The sequence below is a fragment of the Catharus ustulatus genome, chromosome Z (genome assembly GCF_009819885.2).
Source record: "Catharus ustulatus isolate bCatUst1 chromosome Z, bCatUst1.pri.v2, whole genome shotgun sequence".
In the NCBI taxonomy this organism is placed as follows: Eukaryota; Metazoa; Chordata; class Aves; order Passeriformes; family Turdidae; genus Catharus; species Catharus ustulatus.
Window position 1 is genome coordinate 1,077,793 of NC_046262.2, and position 25,256 is coordinate 1,103,048.

The window sequence follows — 25,256 nt, forward strand, 5'->3', positions numbered from 1 at the left end:
AAAAATGGGAATGCAAAAAATAACCCCTTTCAATATATACTTCTGTCCAACAGAAACATTTCTGAGTAGTTTATAAACAGAAATTAGGAGAATCACTTATGACACTGGAAGATTTAGAAGTTATAACTTGATTTCAGAGGTGCTGAAATATTGGCAGCATCTCCGTGGCCTCCTCTGCACTGGCTCCAGCAGCTCCACGTCCTTGTGCTGTTGGAGCCCAGGGCTGGGGCAGCTCTGCAGGTGGGGTCTCACCTGAGCTCAGGGCACAATCCCTTCCCTTGGCCTTAAATGAGTCTCAGATGAGGGAAGTCAATGGCAAAGGGAGAAAATACAGAAAAACCCTTGCTTCTTTTTAAAGAAAACGTTGCACGTACGTTGATTTATAGATTTATTAAATCATTGGAATTAAGTGGGGAAAATAGTTGAGAGATTATTTTATATGAAAAATGGGAGTCTTCACAGGATAACATTTTTTTTTCTGCAAAATTTACAGCACTTTAAATGTGTCCCTGAAGACATACGGCAATTTTTATTTGTACACTAAATATTTTCAGTGGCTTCTCTGTCTTCTGCCTGACAGCCAGGATGGTTCCACTGGAGCAATTATACAGATAAATCATACTTCAAGACGCATTTTCAACTATCAGAACTGTGGAGGGTGGGTTTTGTGGTGCAGCTTGGAAGTCCAGTTTCGTGGCTGGGAGGGTGGGCAGGCCCTGGCACAGGGTGCCCAGAGCAGCTGTGGCCGCCCCTGGATCCCTGGAAATGTCCAATATCCAATATCCGATATCCAATATGCAATATCCAATGCCAGGCTGGACTTGGACAGGGGCTTGGGGCAGCCTGGGACAGTGGAAGGTGTCCCTGCCATGGGAGGGGGTCGCACTGGATAAGCTTTAATGTCCCTTCCAATCCAAGCTATTCTGAGATTCAAGGATATCTGTGTGTTTTTTCCTATTTCACATTATCAGAGCAAACCATGGATCTGTCCTGCTGTCGGTTCTCACAGCATCCATGGCATTGCATGGTTCCTGTTCATTACAGTTATTCCCTCCACTTACCAACATACAATTGCAGACTTTTCAGCCCTTTCATCCCCTTGTTTTTCAGTGGCTGCTGTGTTGGAAAATGAGAGTATCCAAAGGCTTGCTGGTGTCGAACCGATGGCTGCTCCTGCTCGTCTCCATCTGTGTCCAGGCAAGCCAAAGCTTGGGATTAGGGGCAGCCACGGATTGCTCACAAATTCAGGAGTTCGACCCTCCACAACCCCCTCGAGGAGGTTTATAGATCCCAGCTGTACCAGGGCAGGGTCAGGCTGGACACCAGGAGGAATTTCCCCATGGGAAGGGTGGTCAGGCCCTGGCAGTGCCCAGGGCGGTGCTGGAGTCCCCATCCCTGGAGCTGCTCCAGGAAGGCACTGAGTGTTCTGGGCTGGTGGCACGGTGGGGATCGGGTGACAGGTTTGGATGCTCTCGGAGGTGCTTTCCAACGGAAGTGATTCCATTATTGTCTGTAATTAACCGTAACGCTGTAATTACCTGTGAGGCGGGCGGCGGGGGGACCCCCTCCCCTCAGAGATCCCCTGCCGCCGATTCGCCAAAACCGCGCGGGAAAAAAAATCGAACAAAGCAAAGCAAAATTTTTAAAACAAACAAACAAAAAAACCCCCCCACCTCATTTTAAATAAATGAAACAAAAAGCTAAAACGAGGCGTAGAAATTAACTTTAAGCGAACTGCCCGCTCCGCCCCCCAGCGTGGCGAATGTGCGGGGCGGGCGGGCGCGGCACTCGGCCGGGGCCATGGCGCTGCTGAGGGGTGAGGATCCCGTCCCGCCGCGATCCCTGAGGGGCTCCGGGCCGCCCTGAGGGCGGGCGGGCTCGGCTTGGGCGCTGCCGGGGCTCCTGAGGCGGGGCAGCTGGTGGGAATTACAAAGCGGAGCCCCCAAGAGCCGATCCCGGATTTCCCTCCCCGCGGTCGCGGCTGTGCCTGCACGGGCAGGCGGCTGGAAGGGACAGAACTTCCAAAAAATACCGGGCTGTGTGGGGTCAGAGGGTGGGAATGATCGCCATGGAGTGGGGAGGGGGTTCTGAGGGTGGCAGTGAGATCAGGGGGTGAGAATGGGGTTCAGAGGGTGGGAATGGGGAGTACTGGGTGGGGAGGGGGTTCAGAGGTTAGGAATGGGATCAGGGGGTGAGAATGGGGTTCAGAGGGTGGGAATGTGGTCAGAGTGTGAAAATGGGGTTCATCGGGAGGGAATGGGGAGTACAGGGTGTGGAGATGAGGTGCAGAGGTTGGGAATGTGGTCATAGTGTGAAAATGGGGTTCATAGGGAGGGAATGGGGAGCACAGGGTGTGGAGGGGGTGCAGAAGGTGAGGAGGGGGTCGGAGAGTGTCGGTCACAGCCTCTGTTTCCAGCACTGCTGTACGCAGTAATTCAGTGTTTGGCTCCCTGCAAACAAACGTGTAGCAAGGGGTGCGTGTGTCTGTCATGGAACTGGGAATTTGAGTTGGGTATCAGGAACAGTTTCTCCATGGAAAGGGCTGTCCAGCCCTGGCACAGATACCCCAGGTGGAATTCCCACCCCTGGAGGGATTTAAAAGCTGTGTGGATGTGGCACTTGGGGACAGGGGTCAGTGGTGGTCTGGGAAGTGCTGGGGAATGGTTGGACTCCATGGTCTTAGAGATCTTTTACAGCCCAGATGATTCTGTGATTCTCTGTTTACATGCAGTGACTGTAAGTGACACCTGAAATGACAGTGACTGGCACTTTGTCACATCCAGGCCCTGTCTGTGTTAGCACTGACAGTGCAGGATAAACTCCTTAAGTCACCACAGCACCTGAAAGTGTTGGGTGCAAAGAACTAATTTATGGTCTGCGTTGTTTAAATTCTGTGATTCTTAAAAATGAGGTAAATACACCTTTTAAGGCCTGCTCTTGTATGAAAACAAAACTGAATTTTTTTGCAATAGGGCTTTTTAATCTATTTGACAGCACTTTTCTACTTGACAAGCTGTACCTAAATAATAACATACATGTCAGTCATGGTGTGAGATTGCAGTTCTAAAACCTGTGTAGTCAGCATTGTATTAATTCTGATGGTTTTGCTGAGCTGAACAAGACAGAGGACACCTTGCCCATAATTGTTTGATTTTAGTTTTCTGTGCCTGCTGCAGGATTCTCTCTCATTTCAGTCCACATTTCATATATTGTTGTTGCTTCTTAAGTTCCTTGCTAAGTTATGTTTTCTAGGCTTTCAAAATAGGATCTGATGAAGAATTATTTTCATACCAAGTGCATATGTTGGAGGATTAAATAGTATTTCAATTCCCTGTTTGGCAGCAAGTGGTGAACAAAACCAGTCTCAAAATAGTGTTTTGTAAGGATTCTGAGTGATCTTGGCTTTCTTGCCCCGAAAGTTTTCAGATCTCTATGCATTTGGTACTCTTCTGCCCTCATTCGATGTTTATCACCTTGGAAGATTGCAGAGACTCTGGAATCTTTCTGTGATGATGTAGGACAGAACTAATTAATGGGAATTTAGGAAGAGTTGTCAAAGGACTAAGAGTCCTTTTTAACTCAGGACTTCAGCCCACCCCTTGTTGCTTCTCCTGAAATTCTGTAGATGGTGTAGCGTTTGTGGGTGCCTCTCCAGTCAAGCAAAATTTGGCAGGCTCTGGAGTTACTTAACCTCAGGGAGTGTCTGTGTCCAGGTTAATACAATATAACACAGACTGTGCTCCTTCTGCTTAATCCTCTTTCTGGTTCAGTCCAGCCTTGTCTCTGAGTATTGAGTTATTGTTTTATTGAGCAGCCAGAAGGCGAACTCAGGCACAGAACTCAAGTGGAAATGAGGCCCTCGTTTTCTGCTGAGTCTGGGCTAGTGTTCAGCTGCCTCTGATGTGTGACCTGCCCTGGTTTATTGGCCCCACGGTGCTGTTGGGAAGTGGGCAGCAGTGAGCAGCCTCCGTGAAAGAGAGAGGGGTGGTGTTGATGTGAAAGCAATGTTTGAGGGCAAAGTTTCATCCTCGGCCCTGGACTGTTCATGTGACTGAACAAACAATGTGGGTGACTGACAACCTGGCCAACAGGAAGGAGAAAGAGTTCTTTTAGCTTGGTCAGATCCCCAGGCTGGTCTGCAGCAAAGCTTTGTAACCAGTTAGGGTGGGCACAGTTTGGAGGAGGCAGGGAATCAGTGGACAGGAGGAGTGGTGAAGAATGTGAGTATCAAGGCCTGTTTTGTTGCAGGAAATATATGCCAAGATTAGGTTGGGTATTGGAAGAAGTTCTTTGCCATGAGGTGAGCTGGCACAGGTTTTCCAGAGAAGTTGTGGCTCCTCCTGGATCCCTGGAAGTATTCAAGGCCAGGCTGGATAGGGCTGGGAACAGCCTGGCGTAGTGGAAGGTGTCCCTGCCATAGCAGGGGTGGCACTGGATGATCCTCGAAGTCCCTTCCAACCCAAACCATTCTGTGATAGGAGTCTGAGCATCCTCCCTGCACATTTTAGATCTCTACACTGTGTTCAAACCCTTGTCAGTGGGGAACCTTGACCTTCACCACTTTGGAATGTCCTTATCTAGCAGTCACGCTGGCTGGGGTGCAAACACATGCAAGATGGAGGAGCCCCCTCTCTCTGGCAAAAAATGCCAATACGGATCAGATAACCTGAAATCAGTGCTCATGAGCAGCTTAATGAGCAGGCATTTTCATTTGTCTGTCCTACATCTGCATATGTCCCTGCAGTGTTACCGAAAATAGCTGGGTGTTTGATGGGAGCTGTGGAAACGGGGGTTGTGAGCAATTCGGTTCAACTGGGGGAAAGTTCACAGCCTGCCTCCCACTTGTTTTTCTGCACGTGGGAGCAGAGAGCCAGTGTGAGGGCAGCCAGGAGATTTTGCTTTGGTTCAGAGGTGGCTTCTCCTGAGCTGGAATTTGTATCAAATGCTCCTGACCAGTGCATTTGTACACATGTGCTTGCGCATGGCCTCCTGCCTAGTAAAAACTGGATTTTCTTCTCAGGAAACAGAAGATTCATGCTAAAGCAGCTTAGGTGGTATATGTATTTCTGATGGGAGCATGAATTTTTTTATTAGGGAATGTTTTTCCTCTTAAGCTGAAGTACTCAAAGTTGGAATGTATATATAAAGTGTGTATGGGGGGGGGGGTGTTTATTGTTTATTTTTTTTTGTGGAAGCTATTTCTGCATATAAACCAAAAATCTACTGGTTTTTCCAAGATGAGGGAATGGCCTCTGCTAAAAGCACTGTTCCTCATCTGATTTTTTCACAGGTGTCTACTACAGGACTTTTTAGTGCACTACCACAAATGATTGATGCATGTGGCAGCTTGCTTTAACTCTACATTTGTATCCAACCTTACTTTGTTTTCAAACCTCGCTGTGGAAAGAGGGGTATTTCCAGCATCTGCCCAGCTTTTCTTTCTGACCATTAATTCTCCATGCCTTCCCTGTCTAAAGCACATTATTTATCTTGAGCTTCCTGGTTTCATCTTGCCTACATTTACAAATGTGAATTTAGGCTGGCTTGGCGCTCTCCTATGTGTGAGGTGCTGTGCCTGTGGATAATTTCTGCCCCTATTGCAGTGTGAAAGGGTTAACTTTGCCACTTAATTAGTGGATTGTCTTCATTTTGTTCTGTCTTCACTCAGAGTCAGGATTAAAAACACGAAGGAGATGAATTTTCTTGTGTTGGGGTTTGGTTGTTTATTAAATCTTACATAAAGTACAGAGAGTTCTGCAGCACTTCCAGCTCCCAGCTAAAAGTGAGCAAAGTGGAGAGAAATCCAGCTAGTTCCAAGGTCTTTGAAAGCCAAACAATCCAATAAAGAGCTAACACCTGTATTATTTATACTTTTGACCCAACAACCGAACTCCTGTGACCTGCAGTGCAGCACTGACTGTCCAGCCAAAAACTGCTGCCTGAAATCATGAAGGAGAAAGAAGACAGAAAGAGACAGCACCCAAAAACCTCCAGCTTGTCCCATGCCCATTATTATATTCTAAAAACTTGAAATTCCAAACCCTTCACCATGTGAAATCACACACTTTTATTCAAACTACACCCCAGTGATTTTAACTCCATCATTTGAATTTGGAGCCTTCTCCAGGTCAAAAGCAGAGTTCTGCAGGGGGTCAGTGCCAGACAGCACAGAAAGCTGAAAACTTTGAGGTGTCTGGGATCCACCTGTGGGTCATTTCTGCCCCCTTTCCAGGCGTGTTCATCGTGGCAGCCAAGCGCACTCCCTTTGGGACGTACGGGGGATTGCTGAAGGATTTCTCGGCCACCGACCTGACGGAACATGCGGCTCGAGCCGCGCTGGCCGCGGGCAAGGTCCCTGCCGACATCATCGACAGCGTCGTCGTGGGCAACGTCATGCAGGTTGGTGGCCTGGAAAATCTGCTGCTCCGGGGCTATTTCAGGCACCCTCGGGGCGGCCCTGTAGGTAGGCAGCCAAAGGAAGGGGTGGAAGGGAAACGGGTCAGTAGCAGTTGGCAGTCTGGTGTTTCCTGCTCGTGTTTGAGGGATGTGTCCTGTGTGATTTGTGGTGGTGTTGGGAACAAGGCTTAGCTTGCTTTTTTTAGTGCCAGAGGTAGCTTAAACCAGGACGAGCAGACCTCCTGAAAGTATGTGTCTAGTAACTGGGTAGTTGCTAATCCCAGGTGTGTTTTCCCTATTTTAATGGCTTGAGATGTGTACTCAGTGATCAGTGGTTTTTCACTGAGTTGCATAAAAATCCCTTCCTGTGTCAAGCCTGTAAGTGATTTCCATTTCTCTTGTGTTTCCTGTAGAATTTTTTTTGAGTGAATGTGAGTTTCCTTTGAGCTGGAAGGATACATGCCTTGATTGGCAGAGACATTTGGACAATCATGTCTTTTCCAAAGAGCTTGTGAGGAGAATTCTGTTGTATGCATTGCACAACTGCAGTTACCCACACATACAAATGAGGATTTTTGTTTCAGGCAAGACAGCAAAGAACATTCCTAGCTTTTTTTTTTTTGCTTTGTATTCTGATTTCACCGTTGCTATTAAGGGTGGGGACTTTTATTTTGCACTGCATGTTTCAAGGATGCAGAAGAAGCAAGTAACTGAGAATTGGGCAATAAGCAAAGAAACAGACTGTATTCCTCCTTTGGATTTTCAGCCAGAAGAATAGCTTTAAATTGTTCTGTCTCCTACAGTTACTATCTCAGCTTCTTTTATTCAGCTTTTAAATTTCCACGAGCTGTTTGTGGCCTAGGAGAGAATTACTGGACTCAAATCTCTTGTAGTGCTTTCACATAAAGAACAGCAATCTTCTGATAAAGTTTCTGTTAATTTTGAAAGTTCATATCTTTTTCTTTGTATCATACTTCCCCATCCCAGTAGATTTATTTTTTTAAAAAATTCTGATTTATTGATACTGTTTGATTAAGTTTAATTAACAATGAATGTGTGACTATTTTGAATTCCCCTCTTCAGCAGAAGTGTCTTGATTGATTATGATTTTTTTTCTGAACTTGCATCAGTATTGTACCACTGTGCACAGAACTTTGTCTTTATAATACGTTTAGTCTTGGGCCATATTCCCCAAGAGCAGAGGTGTTCTCTCTGGTTTTGAGAGGTGGATTTCTGCTGAACATACACTGTCTTCTGTCAGGGATGCAGTTACACCATTCTGACTTTCCATCAGGACTTTTTTTACTTTCCAAGTCAAAAAGAGTGAGACCAAACCTCTTGCCTGTTGTGCTTGCAGAGCTCCCCAGATGCGATCTACATTGCAAGACACGTTGGTTTGCGTGTGGGAGTTCCTGTGTCTGTGCCAGCCCTCACTGTCAACAGGCTCTGTGGCTCTGGCTTCCAGTCCATTGCCAATGGCTGTCAGGTAACAAAGCTCTGCTTCTGTTGTAACTTTTGTCAGGCTGTTAACATGTAGGAACATGTCCTTTGTGTTTGGGATAAGTCTTGATGTGGATTTTTGGTAGAGGTTTCTATTGTCCTGCACTGTTTTTTGCAGGAGTTCAGCCACCACAATGCCACGGTTGGTGTTTAAAATCCAGCTAGTGTGGTGATTTTTAGTTTAACATGAGGAGTGCAGCAAGTCTTATGTGGTGAAATGGAGCTCAGCTGTGCAATAGTTGCATCCCACAATCCTATCACTGGACTCCAGGAGTCTTTGGTCTCTTGATCAGTGTTTATATTCTCACCTGCCTAGCTGTGTAAGCAGCAACCTGTGCTTTTTAAGAATGACTTTGTTCAAAGATCCAGCCCTCTCATGGGTTAAGTAGTTCATACTATCACTTCTTTTAAAATTGAAGAGTATCACCTTGTCTTTGAGAAGTTGGCCAAAACCGTTGAGTCAGAACACAGGGATTTTTATTTCATTTGCTCATACATTGCTTTTATGAATACTTGAACATGCAAATTGTTGGTTTTAGGGGATTTTAGGTCTCATCCTCTAGAAGAAAAAACGTAGAGTTAAGGTGACATGTTTTTCCTAGTGCTTTTTGCAAAGCCACACACACGTTTGTCCACACTGAAAAAATCTGCTGCAGAATGTGACCACTTTTATTGAAAGTATGGCGGTGAGGTCCTTTTCAAAGATGGTGTTTCATCAATGCAGCCAGTGCTGTTTAGATGCTCACAAAGTTTTTTGTAACTGTAGGAACCATCTCTGCACTTGCTGCTACACACAGGTTATTAACTACAATTCTCAAATAACTGTTTGGGTTGGAAGACACACCAAAGATCACCCAGTTCCACCCCCCTACCATGGTCCAGGGACACTTTCCACTGTCCCAGGTTGCTCCAAGCCCTGTCCAACCTGGTCTTGGGCACTTCCAGGGGTGGTGTCTCTCTTGGGTAATTTAATGTTCTTTCATTCTAGTTCATAAATAACCTCAAAGTCCAATTCAGTGAAGCGTTTTAAGGAAGCACTATTTTTGGATGCTCTGATGGTGCTTTTAAGAATTGGGGCTTTTAGGTTTTGTGTGCTTTGCCATTGATGAATTAGTGTGTTTTGGGTACTTACTTTGGCAGGTACCTAGCTATTGTCTTCTAAAATTATATTCCATTTTTTTTTTAATTGTAAGGTCTTACTTCAGGCTTTGAAGTGTAATTTATGTTCTTTTGAGAAGAGTGAGAGCTCAACCATTTGCAAACCAAGCCACAAAACTTGCAGATGCCTAATGCCTTTGTTCCTCTGCTCTGTCATGTGTGCATACCCATATTCCCTTCTTCCCTCATGGATACAGTCATTCTTTCCTGAAAGGAAGAAAAAGAGACATGACATGAAGGAGAGAGACCCCAACATCAACAGAAGGGCAAATCCTTCATCAATATACACACACAACTAAGTTTGGATTCATTCTAAGTTTGTTGTTTTGTGGTGGCAACCTCTTCTTTTAAAACAATCACTTTCTTACTCAAACAGCAAGCTGAATCCTAGATGTGTTTTGTTTTGCTGTGTTAACAGGAAATTTGCCTGAATGAGTCAGAAGTTGTTCTGTGTGGTGGAGCTGAAAGCATGAGCCAGGCTCCGTACGCGGTTCGAAAGGTTCGGTTCGGGACCAGATTAGGAGCAGAGCTCAAGGTACTGTTTTTGTTCTCTGAGCAAAGCATTGTTCAGTATCAGGATTGTAGGCACTAAATCCTTGCAAATGAAATTATTGGAGGTTAGATCCAGACTTTGTAGTTTAAAGCATTTATCTAGTATTCAGACAGCATCAAAACAGTAGGTTCAGACCACTTTGTGAAGGGTGCCAGTTTTGCAGCTTTTTCAAAACCATTTCTGAGTTCCTGTTCCATGTTAAACATACCAATAAACTCTTAGACAGAAAATCTAGTTAACTTGGTGCATCCTGTGCAAGTAATATGTACAAAATGTCTGTGAAGTAAAGCACACAGTTTAGGTAAGGCTAGTAATGCTGGCAGTAGGTAGGTAGACTGGTAAAGAACACATATACCTCCAAACTGTGGGCATTTCTCAATTTCAAGGTGGAATCCTGAAGTTAAATCCATGAACAAATAAGTTATCTTTACATTTTCTTCAGAAGACAATTCCTAAGTGAATGCTGTAGGAAATGTACAACAGGATAAATTGATAACTTGCCACCACTTACTCAATGGGTCATAACTGGCATCAAAATGCAAAATTAGGATATTTCGGTGTTTCAGCCCTCTGGGTTTTTTCCCACACTGTATTTCCATTGTGAAGATGGTGAATATGATGTGTGCTTGATTCTGTTCTTATGTGGCACTGGTCCTACAGACTGCACCTTCACAGAGTTACTGATAACACCAAGTAGGTGCAACTGGCTTCTTACCATAAAGATAACTGAATTACACAGTGACAGGTGGATGAATGGTTTATCTTGCAGAACTACTGCTGACAGAGATAACAAAACCCATCTGAACTGGCTGGGCTTGCCTTTATCAGGTTGAGTCAAGGTAGACTTGGGTATTTTCTCCCCTAGGATGTTATACCCACAGAAATCTTTGGCTTTACTAAGGAGATTTTACCAGACAGTAGAAAAAGAACTAAAAAATTAAAGCAGGCTGTTGTGCCTTCTCACAGTGCCTTGCATTTCCTTTTTGGAACCAGACAGGTGTGTTTGCTTACAGTGCCCTAATAAATAATTCAAACAGAAGTGAAATATGCTGAAATACTAAAAATCTTTTCTTAAAGCTTTCCCCAAGCCTCCTGGGGCCATGTGTAAGTGGAAAGTATTGCACTAGAGCACAGTGGAGATTAACTAGAATTGCACACAAGAGCTTGCACTCTGTTTTTCAGTGTGTTTGTTCTAATAAATCAATAAATTATCTGTAGGTAACCTGAATTAATTTTACAAAGGGCCATTAGTTTCCAAGAGACTGCTGAACAGTTAGAAACTGTCAGTAATAAATACAGTATTTCTGTGAGCTTCCTAATTTTCTTCTTCTGATGTTCCATGCAGCTGGAAGACACGTTGTGGGAAGCCCTAACAGATACACATGTTAAAATACCCATGGCAGTGACAGCTGAAAACCTGGCTGCAAAATACAGCATCTCCCGAGAGGACTGTGACCGGTACGCGCTCAAAACGCAGCAGAGGTGCAAAGCTGGTGAGTAAATCGAGGAGTGGAAGTGTTTATGCGACGCTAGTTTCAAGTCTAGTCAGCTTTTAGCATTGATTCAAAGCGTTCTCAGGTTTTCTCTGCCTCTTGGCGTGATTTGTCCTTCTGTTTGCATGCTGTAATTCGTGATTTTGTTTGCCCCTTGGTACAAATAACACACTCCTAGGGTGTGTGGCTTTCAGAGTATACTGAGTCAGGTGTTGCACCCCCAGAAGATTTAGTTGGAGTCCCTTTCCACTGCCTTCCTGTGCCTTCCTCAGGGACATTCCACAGCTGTGGAGGCAGCAAACACCATTGGCCAGTCACGGGTCAGCTCCTGCTTGAGCAGGATCCATGTTGGTGGCTGTCATTTGTTGGTGCCCCTCTGGTGGGATGCAGCATTGTCCCAGGCATGCATGACTGCACTCCATTCTTTCCTCTGCACTCTTCCCCAGTGACTGACATCCTTCTTGTGTGCCAGCACGTGCTGTAATTCACCTAAATCCTTCTGCTTCCTTCTGCAAATTGAATGTTGTTCTAGAATGCTTGAACAGTCAGAGCACATGGAATCTGAAAGGGGATATTTGTATAGGAGCTCTGTTTTAAACTGTTTTCTGGGTGGTTTACGTGCCCAAAACTGTAATTCAGAGGCATTCAGCTTTGGGGCCTCCAACAGCACAAGGACGTGGAGCTGCTGGAGCCAGTGCAGAGGAGGCCACGGAGAGGCTGCAGGGCTGGAGCCTCTCTGCTCTGGAGCCAGGCTGGCACAGCTGGGGCTGCTCCCCTGCACAAGAGAAGGCTCCAGGGAGAGCTCAGAGCCCCTGGCAGGGCCTCAAGGGGCTCCAGGAGAGCTGCACAGGGACTGGGGACAAGGCATGCAGGGACAGGACACAGGCAATGGCTTCCAGTGCCAGAGGGCAGGGCTGGATGGGATATTGGGAAGGAATTGCTGCCTGGGAGGGTGGGCAGGGCTGGCACAGGGTGCCCAGAGCAGCTGTGGCTGTCCCTGGATCCCTGGAGTGTCCAAGGCCAGGCTGGATGGGGCTTGGATGGGGCTGGAATAGTGGAAGGTGTCCCTGCTCATGGCAGGGGCTGGAATGGGATGGGCTTTAAGGTCCCTTCCAACCCAAACCATCGCAGGTTTCTGTCTTTCAGTCACTGTGAAGTTTAGGCAAACAACCAGTAGAATGTGCAGTGGCCGTCCTAGGACTCAGAATGCATTGCATGGCAAAGGTGGACACAAGAAAGAAAGATCTAAACATGGCTTTAGATTCTAATGATGGTGAATTGTAACAGCTGCACTCTTGAAGGGAGATTCTGTATTTTTTCCAATGGTTGTAGAAGAGCTTTTTACAACTTTTCTTCATCATTTATTACCTTTACTGCTTTTTTTTCTTGTTGCCTAACTCCTGTCATTCCTGGAGCCTTTGCTAGAAACTGTGCTTCTTGTTTTTTAGGATTTTACCTTGCTGCTTTTATTTCTACCTGTAGGACCAGATCGTCTTATCTCAGAGTAAGGAGAGAACCCTGTGTGTAATCAGGAAAGAAAAAGGTTTTGAGGAATTTATTGAGAAGCCCAGAGGTAGCTAAACAACATCAGATTTGACAATTTCAGTGTCTTGGTTTTAAATCTGTGTCTCATGTTATATTAGGTGATATGGCCAGATGCTTCTTTGGGCATCTTGAATTGTAATAGGTTATTTAGGCAGCTGAATCCTATTCTGAGATCCTGGCTTGACAGTGCGAGCCTTTGGAGGAGCACCTTGAACAGGATTTTGATTGATTGTTATACAGTATCTTATCAACAGAAACAATATGGCTCAAGAGGTTTTTTGCCCATTCCTCTCTGAGTGAGATTTACATCTCAGCCATCTGAGAAATTGCAAAGCTGTGAAATAAAGCAGCAGTAGAGAGAAATGTATACTAAAAATAAACCTAGTGGTTTACACAAGAAAACCAAACCAAAAGGAGTTCAGCTGTTTAAACCTGAAAGTTTCGGTATTTGAGACTTTTTCTTTGGAGAAGTTTGAGAGTGTACTTGTATCATTTTTGTCCAGTTTCTTAAAATAACAAAAACCACAAAAAATCCCAACAATGTGTAAGAAAAATAAAGCATAGGTATTGTTGTCTCTGAACTTTTGGTTCTAATAGAGCAGAAGCTGTGTGCACATGAGAATATGATTGTTGGTCATGCTGGGCAGTCATCCTGATGGTTTTATCAAGTCCTTTTATTTTCCTTTTTGTGATTGCAGCTAACGATGCTGGCTACTTCAATGCTGAGATGGCACCAATTGAAGTGAAGACAAAAAAGGGTAAAGAAAGCATGCAAAAGGATGAGCACCCCAAACCCCAGACCACTATGGAACAGCTGACAAAACTGCCGTGTGTCTTTAAAAAGGATGGAACAGTCACGGCTGGGAATGCCTCAGTGAGTACATCAGACACTTGGGTTGGGCACGTGTCCCCACTATGGTTCTCCAAATTTATTGCCACCGTTTTTATCTCTCACCGAGTTGGCTCTCCCTGGTGTCTCCTGACGAAAATGACTTCTAATTCTGCAGCTAAATGCCCCAGCTGACTCTTCCAAGCTGCCAGGGGATCCTTCAGCCAGCTCCTAAGTCCTAAAATTTGATTCTGTGGAGTGCCACTGATCTTGCAGTGAGGCACATTTCTTCATCAGACTTGAGTTGTGCAAGTTGGTGGCTGCAGTGGCTGTGTAGCCACTCTGCTTTCTTTTTGGGGGGCATTGGTTACTGAACTTATTTGCTTTAAACCTACATTTTGTTAGTGGGCATACTGCTGCTGCTCATCTTTGTACCACAGCTATGTCCTGTCGCCCCCAAACCACATTTTGCTCCTACCCAGAATATACTCAGTGCTTAGCAGCATGTCATTATGGACTCTTCCTCTCACAGTCATTACCTTAATTAATTTATTAAAGTTCTTTGGGCCAGATAGAGTGCTGTGATCATGCAGTCTGAATTCATGCCTGAAATAGATCATAGCCACAGTGAGGGTGGGTGTCTGCAAAATATCTTTTATAATTAATAGCACATGCATTATCCATTATTAATTGTGTTCTTGCAAGTCAGCAGAATCATATTTCCAATGCAGGGAAGACTTATTTTTCTTTTCTAACACATTGGAATTCATTAAACATTTATCCATATTTAACCTTCTTTCCCCATCCTCAGAATAGTAAAAGATTGTTTTTTGTTGTTTTGAATAAACACTATTAAATGTTAATTATAGTACCTTAGACTCAAACCCCTTTTGGGGGTTTAGTTTAAAGAACATGAGGATTTTTTTGTTTCTTTGTATTTTCTCACTAAGAATGCTTCTCTCTTACTGCAAGGGTGTGTGTGATGGAGCTGGTGCAGTTATCCTTGCCAGTGAATCAGCACTTAAAAAGCACAGTCTTACTCCTCTGGCCAGAGTAGTAGCTTATCACTCAGCTGGCTGTGACCCTTCCATCATGGGAATTGGTAAGTTACACTAAAGCACATCACTTTATAGCATCAAGCAGCAGTAAAATGTTCTTGCTATGGCATTCTAAAGGAAAGGAAAGGAAAGGATGCTTCACTGTGCTCAGGCTGGTGGCTCTGAAGGTGTTTGTGTGTCCTGCTGTCCATCCCACTGTGTCAGTCCATCCCTGTTGTGCAGAGGGACAGATTTGCTCCTCAGTTTGGCTGGAAGTGTCTGACCCACAGTAATAGCACAAGCATAGTCACCAGGCTTTTCTTTCTTCCCCCTTTTTGCTGTCTCTTTTAGTCAAGAAAACAAACACTCAAACATTTTTTTTTTTTTAAAAATCACTAAAATTCACTTTAGTTTCCTATAAGGTCTAAATCCCATGATAAAATGTGTAACTAAGGGTTGCCTGCCTCACCTCTTGCTGAGGGAGTAGTGCCTGTCTGAACACCTTTCAGCAGTGGCTCAGTGGCTCAAGCTGCTTGGATCCCAGGATATTTCATCTTGGATCCCAGGATATTACCATCTGTTCAGGTATTACTTGGCAAACCAAACCCTTTCTTGGTTGCTTTAGTCCCGTATTTTCTGTTTCCTCATCAAGTGTCTCTTAATGCAAACAATCTCTCAAAGCCAACCCAGACACCACAGGATCTTTCCCTTCACTTTAATTTGCAGACAGCGTTGTTTCCCAGCATTGCTTTTCCCCTCTTGTCGTTCTGTTCAGAGGGGCTGTTGTTGGCTGGTTCTGTGTGTCAGTAGAAATGCAAATGAGGCATTGTTGGATTTGTTTTCCTGGTCAGACTGACTGACACAGCCTTCAAAGCAAACGTGGAGGGAGGGTTTTTTTGCTGGACTTTGTGTTGGCATTGTACTTCCTAAACCAGCCCATTCTCTCTAGGTCAGACAACTTTTCTAGCTTGCTTAAAAACTTCATAAATCATATGGAGGATCACTTAGTATCCCAGCTCCTTCACACCACAGCTTGTCCCCAGCAGCTCAAAGAGACCAGATGAGATTCATCAACATGACTGCAGCAGATCTGACAAACGGGAGCTCAGTCTGAGCCACTGTCCTTTCACAAAGTGATAGCAAGTCCTGTCTCACAGTGTTCAGTGAGAGAATTCATTATTTTTAAAAAGAAAGGGGGGGGAAAGTTTACTTGGCTGTCACTAGGGGTCTTTGTATTGTCCACATGAGACCCTCCCTTTACTCTCATGCGTAACAAGCATACTAAAATCCTTTCCTAATAAGATGCACTTAGAGTCTAGTGTTAAGCTGCCTGGGGCTCCCTGATACTCCACAGAACTCTGGACTAGACCCTTTCTTTTAATTTATCTTTGTCTTTGGTAATTTACTTATTTTTATGTTTTTATTCTTTGAGCTATGTGGTTTCAACATCATTTGTTGTAGGTGTGATAGCGTTTAGGATTGTTGGTGTTTTAGAATTGAATAATCAGCCACCACCCCACATCTCAGTGTGTTTCTCCTGCAAGCACGTGCCTGATTAACCCTTCCAAATTCTCTTTGAGTGTGTTTCTTTAGGTGGCTGTGCTTGGGATTAATTTCCCTAAGCAGATTATATTAGGTTGTATAAATCAGCTTTCTTCCAGAGAACGGTGCTGTTGCCAAACTCTTAATAGTCTGTAAACCAGAATCTTACTTTCTTCAGTTGTCCAAGACCTGGGTCTGAGGGAACATTTAATTGTATGGAATAAACTAATTAAATTGTTTGGAATAAACGAATTAAATTGTTTGGTGTTTTGCTAGAAGGTTCTCAGTTATATTAAGAATGTTAAAACAGCAATACCTATTACTGAGCACATGACCAGCAAACTCTAGAGCAGCCTGTATTTCTCCTTTATTGTTTACTGGAGGGTGTAAGCTGTGAGAAAAGAATAAATGGAACCAAGGATGCTGGGGAGGAGAATGCCTTGCAACCATTGTGAAGTTGTTTTATTTGCCTGGGGACTGTCACTTCTCTTGATTTGAAAGCTCTGTGTGCAGCAGTAGTGACACTCAGCTTTCCCTGGCTGTATGTTGGCAAGGAGACAAAGTAGTTTTGAGATTTAGGAGTTCTCTTACTACCTAATAAAGCAAGTGAGTGCCACATCCAGAATTCTTTGGCTGCACAGAGGCTCATGGAAGGGATTCTCATGAGGTTTTATAATTTTCCTACGTAAAACAAGTTTCTAATACTTTAAATAATAATTTTTAAATTTAACTAACTGCATACAATTTCCAAACAGGCCCTGTACCTGCAATTACAGAAGTTTTGAAGAAGGCAGGACTGACCCTGAAGGATATGGATTTGGTAGAGGTGAGATGTTTTTACAGGAGCAATGATTTTACCCCGATCTTTTTAGCAGGAAGATTCCACTCATGCCATGTAGGTGTTTTTGCCTGTCAGGAGCCTGCCTGACCTCTGTCCATCCAGTTGCTGCTGCACAGTCACTACAAAAATCCCAGCACGTGGAACTGGAAATGGTGTGATCACATTCCATGGAACAAAAATATCCTCATGTGACATGACGTTTTACTCCGCTGGCTGGACTGCTCATGTTTTTAATTAGTCATACGTGTGAACCGGGCCTTTTTCTGTCAGACCAGCAGGCTCTTGAAGGACCCACTGCCTCAGAATATATTGTAGGTTTTTTTTTTTTTGAGTTTAGTTGGGTTGGATTGACAGATTTGTGTTGGCTGTTATAAACATGGTTCTTCCCAAAATGACCTAGAGGACCAGTTCACCTCATTTAATCTTGTTTGCACACATACTGCTGAAAGCTGGTGTAACAGTTCTGTCCTTTCTCTGGTGCTTTAGGTAAATGAGGCATTTGCACCTCAGTACCTGGCTGTGGAAAAAGTGTTGGGCCTTGACCCTGAGAAAACCAACGTCAACGGAGGTGCCATCGCCATCGGCCACCCTTTGGGGGCCTCAGGGTCACGGATCACAGCTCACCTGGTGCATGAATTAAGGTATGCTCACAGACAGGAGCTGCTCAGGGTGCCTGCAGTGCTGGTGGAGTTATGCCTGCAGATATTTTGAGCACAGATAGCATGTGGTATGCTCTCCTCACTGAAATGTGTTGCTTTCTGTATGAATTTGCCACCTCTGTGCTGCAGTGCAGGTCCTGCACTTGCCTCACGTTCCATCCTGTTGTCATGACAGCATTCTTTAGTTCACCTAGGTCTGATCCAAGCCCTCAGGAGTCTGTGGGAAGGTTTCCTTTTTTTGAAATGGCCTTTGAGCAAAGTCTGTTCTCTTCTTAACGTGGTGCACTTCATAGAAGCATGGAGTCCTACAATGCTCTGGGTTGGAAGGGACTTCTAAAGCTCCTCTCATTCCACCCCTGCCATGGGGGGACACCTTCCACTGTCCCAGGCTGCTCCAAGCCCTGTCCAGCCTGACCTTGGACACTGCCAGGGATGGAAGAGCCACAGCTGCTCTGGGCACCCTGTGCCAGGGCCTGCCCACCCTCCCAGCCTGGAATTCCTTCCCAGTATTCCATCTAACCGTGTCCTCTGGCAGTGGAAGCCATTCCTCCTTGCCCTGTCCCTCCAGTCACTTGTGCAAAGTCCCTTTCCAGTCCCCTTCAGCTACTAGAAGGGAATGCTTTAAAAGACTTTGTTGTCACCTTCTTTCTCATTTTAGTCCATTTTCAGAAATTCTCTAGGCTCTTTTGGCTTGCTTGGTGTGCTTAGCACCATTTTAATCTGAATTTTCCTTTTTATCTCATGGTAGAGATTACTGTGTCTTTTTGCTTGTACTTGCAACACTGTCTTAGTGCTCAGCCATGAAACTTCTGATGGTTTACACCTTGCAGAAAACTTTTTCTTGGAGTGTGGCTGTAGGAAACCTAGCATATAAAAACTACCTCAGCAGTGTTCAGGTAGCTCAGAAACCAGTTTAGAAATGTTCAGGTAGGGTCTAGTGGAAGAAGTTCCTGCCTGTGGCAGGGGGTGGTACCAGATGATGTCTAAAGTCATTGTTGAAAATATTTCAACATCAGTTGAGACTTCATAATATTTTACTAGAAAAATAACAGCATATACATTCTAAAACATCATCTTCAGCAACACCCAGTTGATAGCTGGTTTCCTCTCATGAAATCAGGACAGGAGCTGCTGTGGTTTCCTGCAGGTAACCAGTCTTCCCCGTTGCTGTTTCTGGGCAGGCGCCGTGGTGGGAAGTACGCAGTCGGGTCAGCGTGCATCGGCGGGGGGCAAGGCATTGCTGTGCTCATTGAGAACACAGCCTGATGGATCCTGGGCACTGCACCCTGTGCTGAACCGCTGATTCCCTGAGAAACCTGCCTCCTGTGACAGCAGGGCATCGCTATGTGCCTTTCCTGCAAGGTAAAGGAACAACTGAGAAGTCAGGATTCTGAACAAAAAGGATTCATTGATGTCTTTCTAACTAAAGGAAGTGCAGCATCAATATAATTTCACACTGATGAAGTATTTTCTAAAAGCCTGTTTTCAATCAATGTATTTCTGTAGGCAAAATTATTTTCATTTCCTGAGGAAATTGCCTGTCAAACTTTCACCCAACCTGCCTTAAAATAGCAGTCAGTGCTTAAACTGCACTTGCTTAAACTTATTTCAGCTACGACACTGTCTGGCACATGTGCCTCTTTTATTATCAGGAAATGTGAAAATGTAATCAGAGACTTTCTGAAGTATATATTGATTGTAGATTGATGGCTATTAACCTGTACCCTGCTGTTCTGCAAGGGAAAAGAACAAAAGGTGGAATTTTCATTGTGCCTCCCAAAAGAATAATAAATATAACACAAAAAGAAAAAGGGCTTGGTGTTCTGTTTGTTAGTTTATTTTAGAAGCAAATCACTGTGAGACTTGTTACTTCTGGGAAATCAGTGTTGGGAATTGGACAGAGTGTTTTTCCTGGATGAGGAATAACTTTATTACGTAGTTTCTAGAGAACTCCAGCAAATCTGCCAGCTCTCTGGGAAGGGTTGTGTTGTGGCCTCTTGTCACATTCAGCATCTCATTCTTAAACTTCCTCTGATAGAACACACGTGTTTCTTGGGTCTGTTGGTGTGGGGCTTTTCTTGGCCAGTTTGGAGGTGCAGTTCTGAGGAAGCTGCCTGGCCTCTCAGAGGCAGTGGAGTTCAAGTTAGGAATCATTGGTCAGCACCAACAAGACATGAGGGTGAAATGAGGTCTTTGTGCTCACTGGAGTCCTTCAGCCTGCTGTGAGCAGCTTGCAGCATGTCTGCATCAGGTACTCACTGGAGAGAGCCCTGTCAGAGACAGCACTCACCTCTCCATAGCACTGGAACAGGAGCAGAGACTTGCCTTTACTCATCCTCTGTCCAGTGACAAATATTCCTTATCTGCAACAGCTTCTTGCCACTCAGCTGGCATGTGAGGATTGTGAAAGCCAGGCAGTTTCTCAAACTTGCCTGCCTAGCCTAGCAGGAAATTCAGGTCAAGGCAAGTGTTGCTACAGCTGATGGATAACAATTGAAATATGCTTATCACCTTCCCAGGCGTTTTCATGGGTGCAGTGACTTTAACAACTGTAGAGATATTTAGCACTCTTTATATGGATTAAAGAAACTCCTGCCAACCCAGCTGCCTTAGGGCAGCAAACCAGATGTTTATCTGATACCGTATCTGTTTTCCTCTTTCTACTCTTATCGTAGTCAATTAGGATTAGTGGGATTTCACTGCTCAGGATACATTTGCGTCGTGGATTTTGCCACATCTTTTGCAGGAGGATTTTTATTTCATAACCAATAGTGCCTTCTGTAATAACCAGTAACTATTTCCCTCTTCCTTCTTAGAATCATAGAAGCATGAAATAATCTGAGCTGGAATGGACCCACAGGGATCATCCAGCCCAGCCCCTGTCCCTGCACATTCACCCCAACAATCCCATTCCTGGAGCAGTGTCCAAACTCTCCTGGAGCTCTGGCAGCCTCGGGGCCGTGCCCATTCCCTGGGGAGCCTGGGCAGTGCCCAGCACCCTCTGGGGGAAGAACCTTTCCTGAAATCTGCTCTAACCTGCTCTTACAGAACTTCATGTCATTCCCTCAGGTCCAGTCACTGGTCACAGAGATCATGGATGGGTGCTGCCCCTCCTCTTCCCTCATGAAGGAATTCATGGGCAGTTCTTGACTGTGGATGATCACTGAATTCTTGTTTTCAGAGAACTTGATAAAGTTTCTCCAGAATCTCATCCCTGTGTTATGATATTCTCAGAAGAATAACTTCTTTCTGAGCTCATCACTGTGTATTTACAGTAAATCCCCTTCATGCTTTATTTAGCATGATGATGCTTAACATGAAGGGGAAAGGAAATCTTTTCCCCTTTTTATCACTCAAATTTTTGGGATTCATGTGTAATTCTAGCCATGACAGCTGCATTTGATCTTCCTGAATAATGGTGTATTTTCTCCAAAATGCATCATGATGTCCACCTTATTTACCAGAGAACATTTTATGCATAAGCTGCAACTTCCAGATAGCTTGACAAATCTGTTATCAACGCAGATGATGTGTGTCCTCCTGCCAGTATCCTTTCTTTGCAGTGTCATCCAACTGCTTATTCCCATATCCTTCCATTTTTATCCTGTTCATTTCCTGTAAGAAGCTCTGATGAGGCGCTTTGCCACGCCCAAGTGAAGCAGTGAAAAATCCTTTCCCATGAAGTTGCTGGACCCTGGGTAGTGCAGCTCTAACACTTGCAGCTTCTCCCACAGCACCCAGCTGAGGTCAGTCAGGTCAGAGTGATGTGTTTGTGGAATCCTGGAATGGTTTGGGTTGGAATGGACCTTGGAGACTGTCCCATTCCACCCTTTCTCTATCCGAGGAGATTGTTCCAGCCTGGCCTTGGACACTCCAGGGATCCAGGGGCAGCCACAGCTGCTCTGGGCACCCTGTGCCAGGGCCTGCCCACCTCCCAGCCAGCAGTTCCTTCCCAATATCCCATCTAAATCTGCTTTGTGCCAATTGAACAGTTGAATGGTTGAGAACAATGACAATCCCTCTACATTCCTCTTCTGTAAGTCCTGGTTTTACTTCTTAGCCTAGAGCATGGCATTCCCAGGTGGCCAAAACCAGGTCCTGTGCTTGGTCCAGTTTGCTGTGCTCCAGAATACAGAATCACAGAATGGTTTGGGTTGGAAAGACATTAAAGATCATCTACTTCCAACCCCAGTGCCATGGCAGGGATTCAAATGCTGGCTTTCTCTTGCTGAGTTATCACTAAAGAAGAGAGCAAGCACTGATATTGGATTCCTGAGCTGATCTTCCACAATACTTAGGGGTGCTGAGCCGTGAGGCTTTGGTCTGAGCTTGTCTTTGCTAGTAAACCCTATCATTTATTACAGAATAGCAACAGAAATACCTGATCCTTGTACTAATTCCCAACTATGTTCTCTGATTTCCTGGATATAACAATGGTAGAACTGTGTTTCTGCCTTTGGGAAATTAAGGCATCTCTGCTGAGAGCAGTTGGGATTAGGGGAATTTAAGTGCCCTGGAAGGAGCGGGAGATAAGAAATGTGTTAGATTTTAGAAGGATAATCGCATACTTTGAGTGTTCTGAGTGCACTGAGTGCATACTTCTTCTTTTTTATGTTTTTTTTTTTTAACCTTTTTAGGCTCAGTTTTATTCTTTACACGAATAGTCTCTATTATGCAGCGTAATGAAAATGTTGATTTATTTCTTTTTTTGAGCCATGCGAGGAAAGAAAGCATGTGTGGGATTTATTGCCCATGTAGAACTCTGCAGGATTTGCTTTTTCAGGCAGGTGTAGCTTTCTACCACTGGGTGGAGCGTTTTAGACACCCTGCAGCTGTTCCAGCCCTGCAAAAGCACTCCTTGCAGTAGCACAGCCTTTCTCCTAAGTGCTTGATAGAACAAACTTTAAAACTGAAACACTTGAAGATTCAGGCCCCATTTCTCCTTTTGTGGTTTTTAAACAGGCAGCTGCCACGGCACCAACCCCAGAGTGTGTGGTGCTGCTGGATTTCCAAGGGCATTGGGAAGAATTTGGTGTTTTACAGAGTGGGTCCCCACTGCAGTTTGAGGGGATGATGATTGATGTGCTACATCTAGCAGGAGATGAGGAGATTCTGTGGTTCCCTGGTCCAGAAAAAAAGCTTATAAACCTCAATTCTAAACAATTGTATGTGACAGAAAGGGAGAAGGCACAGAGCCCTGACTTCCCAGAGGTAGATTTACCTGTTGCATTCCTTTCTGGATTAGATATGAGCAGTTCTGTTGCACTGCTAGTGGAGCTTCAGTAATGAAGATGGGATGTTGTGTAACATTCTATGCATAAAAAATTGCATCTTGAAGCTCCTAAAGTGCACATTTTCAGGGAAGTCTCACTTCATTGTGAGAGTATTTCTATTAAGCTCTTCCTCCATCTGCAAATCCAGACGTTTTCCATCTGGTGTGATGCTGTTAAGCTGGGCAGGGCTCTGTCTGGCCTCTCCACCTGCCAAAGTCTGTGCTGGGATGCTGCAGGGGGATGCTGAGGGGGATCAGAAGGGAAATTAATCCTTCTGAGAGCTCAGAGCTAAGGGTTTAGTAACGGGGATGCACTTCCCCAATTCTGGAAACAGCTACAAGGAGCCTAGTGCTGGTCATGTCTGCTGACTTTGGTACATTTACATGAAAAAGTGAATTCAACAGGTGGGTTGGAGCATGAGTTAAATTTGAATTTAACATATGGTTGTTGGTTTTAGTTTTATACTGGATAAGTATTTCTCATGGAAGTGAGTTAAGATCAAAAGGTAATCTTTTTGGACTTACTTGAGGGAGCTCTTTGAGAGCAGATCTATCTGTAAGAGCCAGTGGTGCTTGGTCAAAATGCTGGAGCCATAGGAATTGCAGGGCAGATCAGGTGTAATCTCAGGCTGCTAATCCACAGCTATTTGAAATTGTCAGCATGACAGACTCCTCCTAGCAGGTATGAAACCAGAGCAGCTATTGTTTTCCCTCTGGTGGTCATATTCTTGTTCTGATTCAGCAAAAGCAGGGCTGTGTGTTCACACCCTGCCTGGGCTGGATGTGTTTTCTGTGAGATCAGGAATTGCCCAAATGTGGCATTAGTGATTGTGAAAGCAGAGCTTTAATCTCTGTGAAAATCAGTGAGACAGGGAGCTGTTGCACAGGAGCTGAAGGCAGCAAGCTCTGGGAGTGAACCTGCCAGTCTGGAGAGGTTGTGAGGCCCAGACAGGACATCAGAAGCTGGGCACACCAAATTCCTTGCTGACCCAAACACAGACATCACACCAGATCCTCTGCATCAGCAGCAGGGGACCTAGAATAACAAAAACAAAAAACAAAACAAAACAAAACAGAACAGAACAAAACAAGCTAACAAACAAAAAACCCAGGAACAACCAAAACCCAAACAAACAAACTAACAAACAAACAAAAACCCCCACAAAATAAGCATCTAGGAGCCAAAACCTGAACCAAGGGGTTGCAAGAAGCAGGAGGAGGGGAAAGGCTTTGGGCCCTCATTTCTGTGCTGCTGCCTGATAACCTCTGTCAACCTATGAAATGTTTTTCATTCTGTCACTAACTAATCAGTTGATAGAACTTGTAGGCACCATCTGACCAAATCTCAAAAGAAGACTCACCCAAGTTTTACTTTGAGAGATTTGAGCACTGACAGCAAACTGGAAGCTCAAAATTTTTGTGGTGTTAGATTCTTCTGCAAGTTCCTCACTGCACTATATCCAAACATGTTTCTTCAGTGTTGAGTGCATGTCTTCTACTTCACATATTTTCTCTAGAAGTGTATTTATTATAGCTCTTGCCAGGGAGGAAAAAATTAATCCCTCTTTATAAACATTTAGCTCTAGTATGAGATACACATTATATAATCAAATATACACGATATAATAAAAAACACTGGCCTTTCTGTTTTTCTTGTAAGAGTATTTTATTTTTCCTCTCTACTGTGGTTATTTATAAATAGAGATTTTTCAGGTCTTGAAAAGGAATTTGCAAAATCTGGAGTGTGAAACAGAAGACAACATAATTTTACACAGGAGGAAGAACTTAAGAGATGTCAGAGCACTGAGAAGTTGTATTTACTGGAACATTAATTGTTGGATTGAGCATGAAAAAAAAAAATTTCAGAAGCTCTTCACTCACCAGGCTAAAGTTCCTCACTTGTACAAACTAAAGATGTCCTCTTTTAATAAAAGTACATTCACCAAACTCCAGAAACTTCTAAATCACCTTAAAAGTAATTATGAAACTGAATTATGAAAGAGTCAGGAAATCTACAGTTGCTAGAAGGGTAAGATTACTAACCTGGAGAAAAGCATTGTGAGGTTGTGGTGAGCGAAAAGTAGAACATTTATGACTACTTCTACAACAGTGGCAAGTGCCAGTCTGCAGATAAGACCCAGGAGAGATTGTAAGGAAGTAGAATATGGAGTAGGCTGAGCATGGAGTAGGATATGGAGCATATATTGAGTATGGAGTAGTTAGAAGGTGAGGGAAGGGGCAAGAATGGGTATGAACCAAGAACTCGCTGTGTCAGGTGTTGGATGCAGCTACACAAACACCAGTGTTTATTCATTAGTGCTGATTCCAAAGGAAGGGTGAGGTTCAAGTGCTATGTGCCTTCACCAGGGATGTCCTGCCTCTGTCACCAGCTGTAGCATTTTGTCCTGGAGACTGGGAACCCCGAGTCCTG

The 25,256-nt window shown here is 44.4% G+C and overlaps 1 protein-coding gene across 1 annotated transcript; it reads left to right on the plus strand.

Annotated features, from left to right (window-relative positions):
• The first annotated feature begins 1,773 nt into the window (after nucleotides 1–1,773).
• Nucleotides 1,774–19,364, plus strand: ACAA2 (acetyl-CoA acyltransferase 2). Its single transcript, XM_033086142.2, has 10 exons — nucleotides 1,774–1,816; nucleotides 6,233–6,399; nucleotides 7,754–7,882; nucleotides 9,473–9,589; nucleotides 10,953–11,100; nucleotides 13,344–13,519; nucleotides 14,447–14,576; nucleotides 16,809–16,879; nucleotides 17,381–17,535; nucleotides 18,735–19,364. Exons 1-10 carry the CDS (start codon nucleotides 1,801–1,803, stop codon nucleotides 18,817–18,819), a joined length of 1,194 nt encoding a protein of 397 aa, XP_032942033.1. The 5' UTR covers nucleotides 1,774–1,800; the 3' UTR covers nucleotides 18,820–19,364.
• The last annotated feature ends 5,892 nt before the right edge of the window (nucleotides 19,365–25,256 follow it).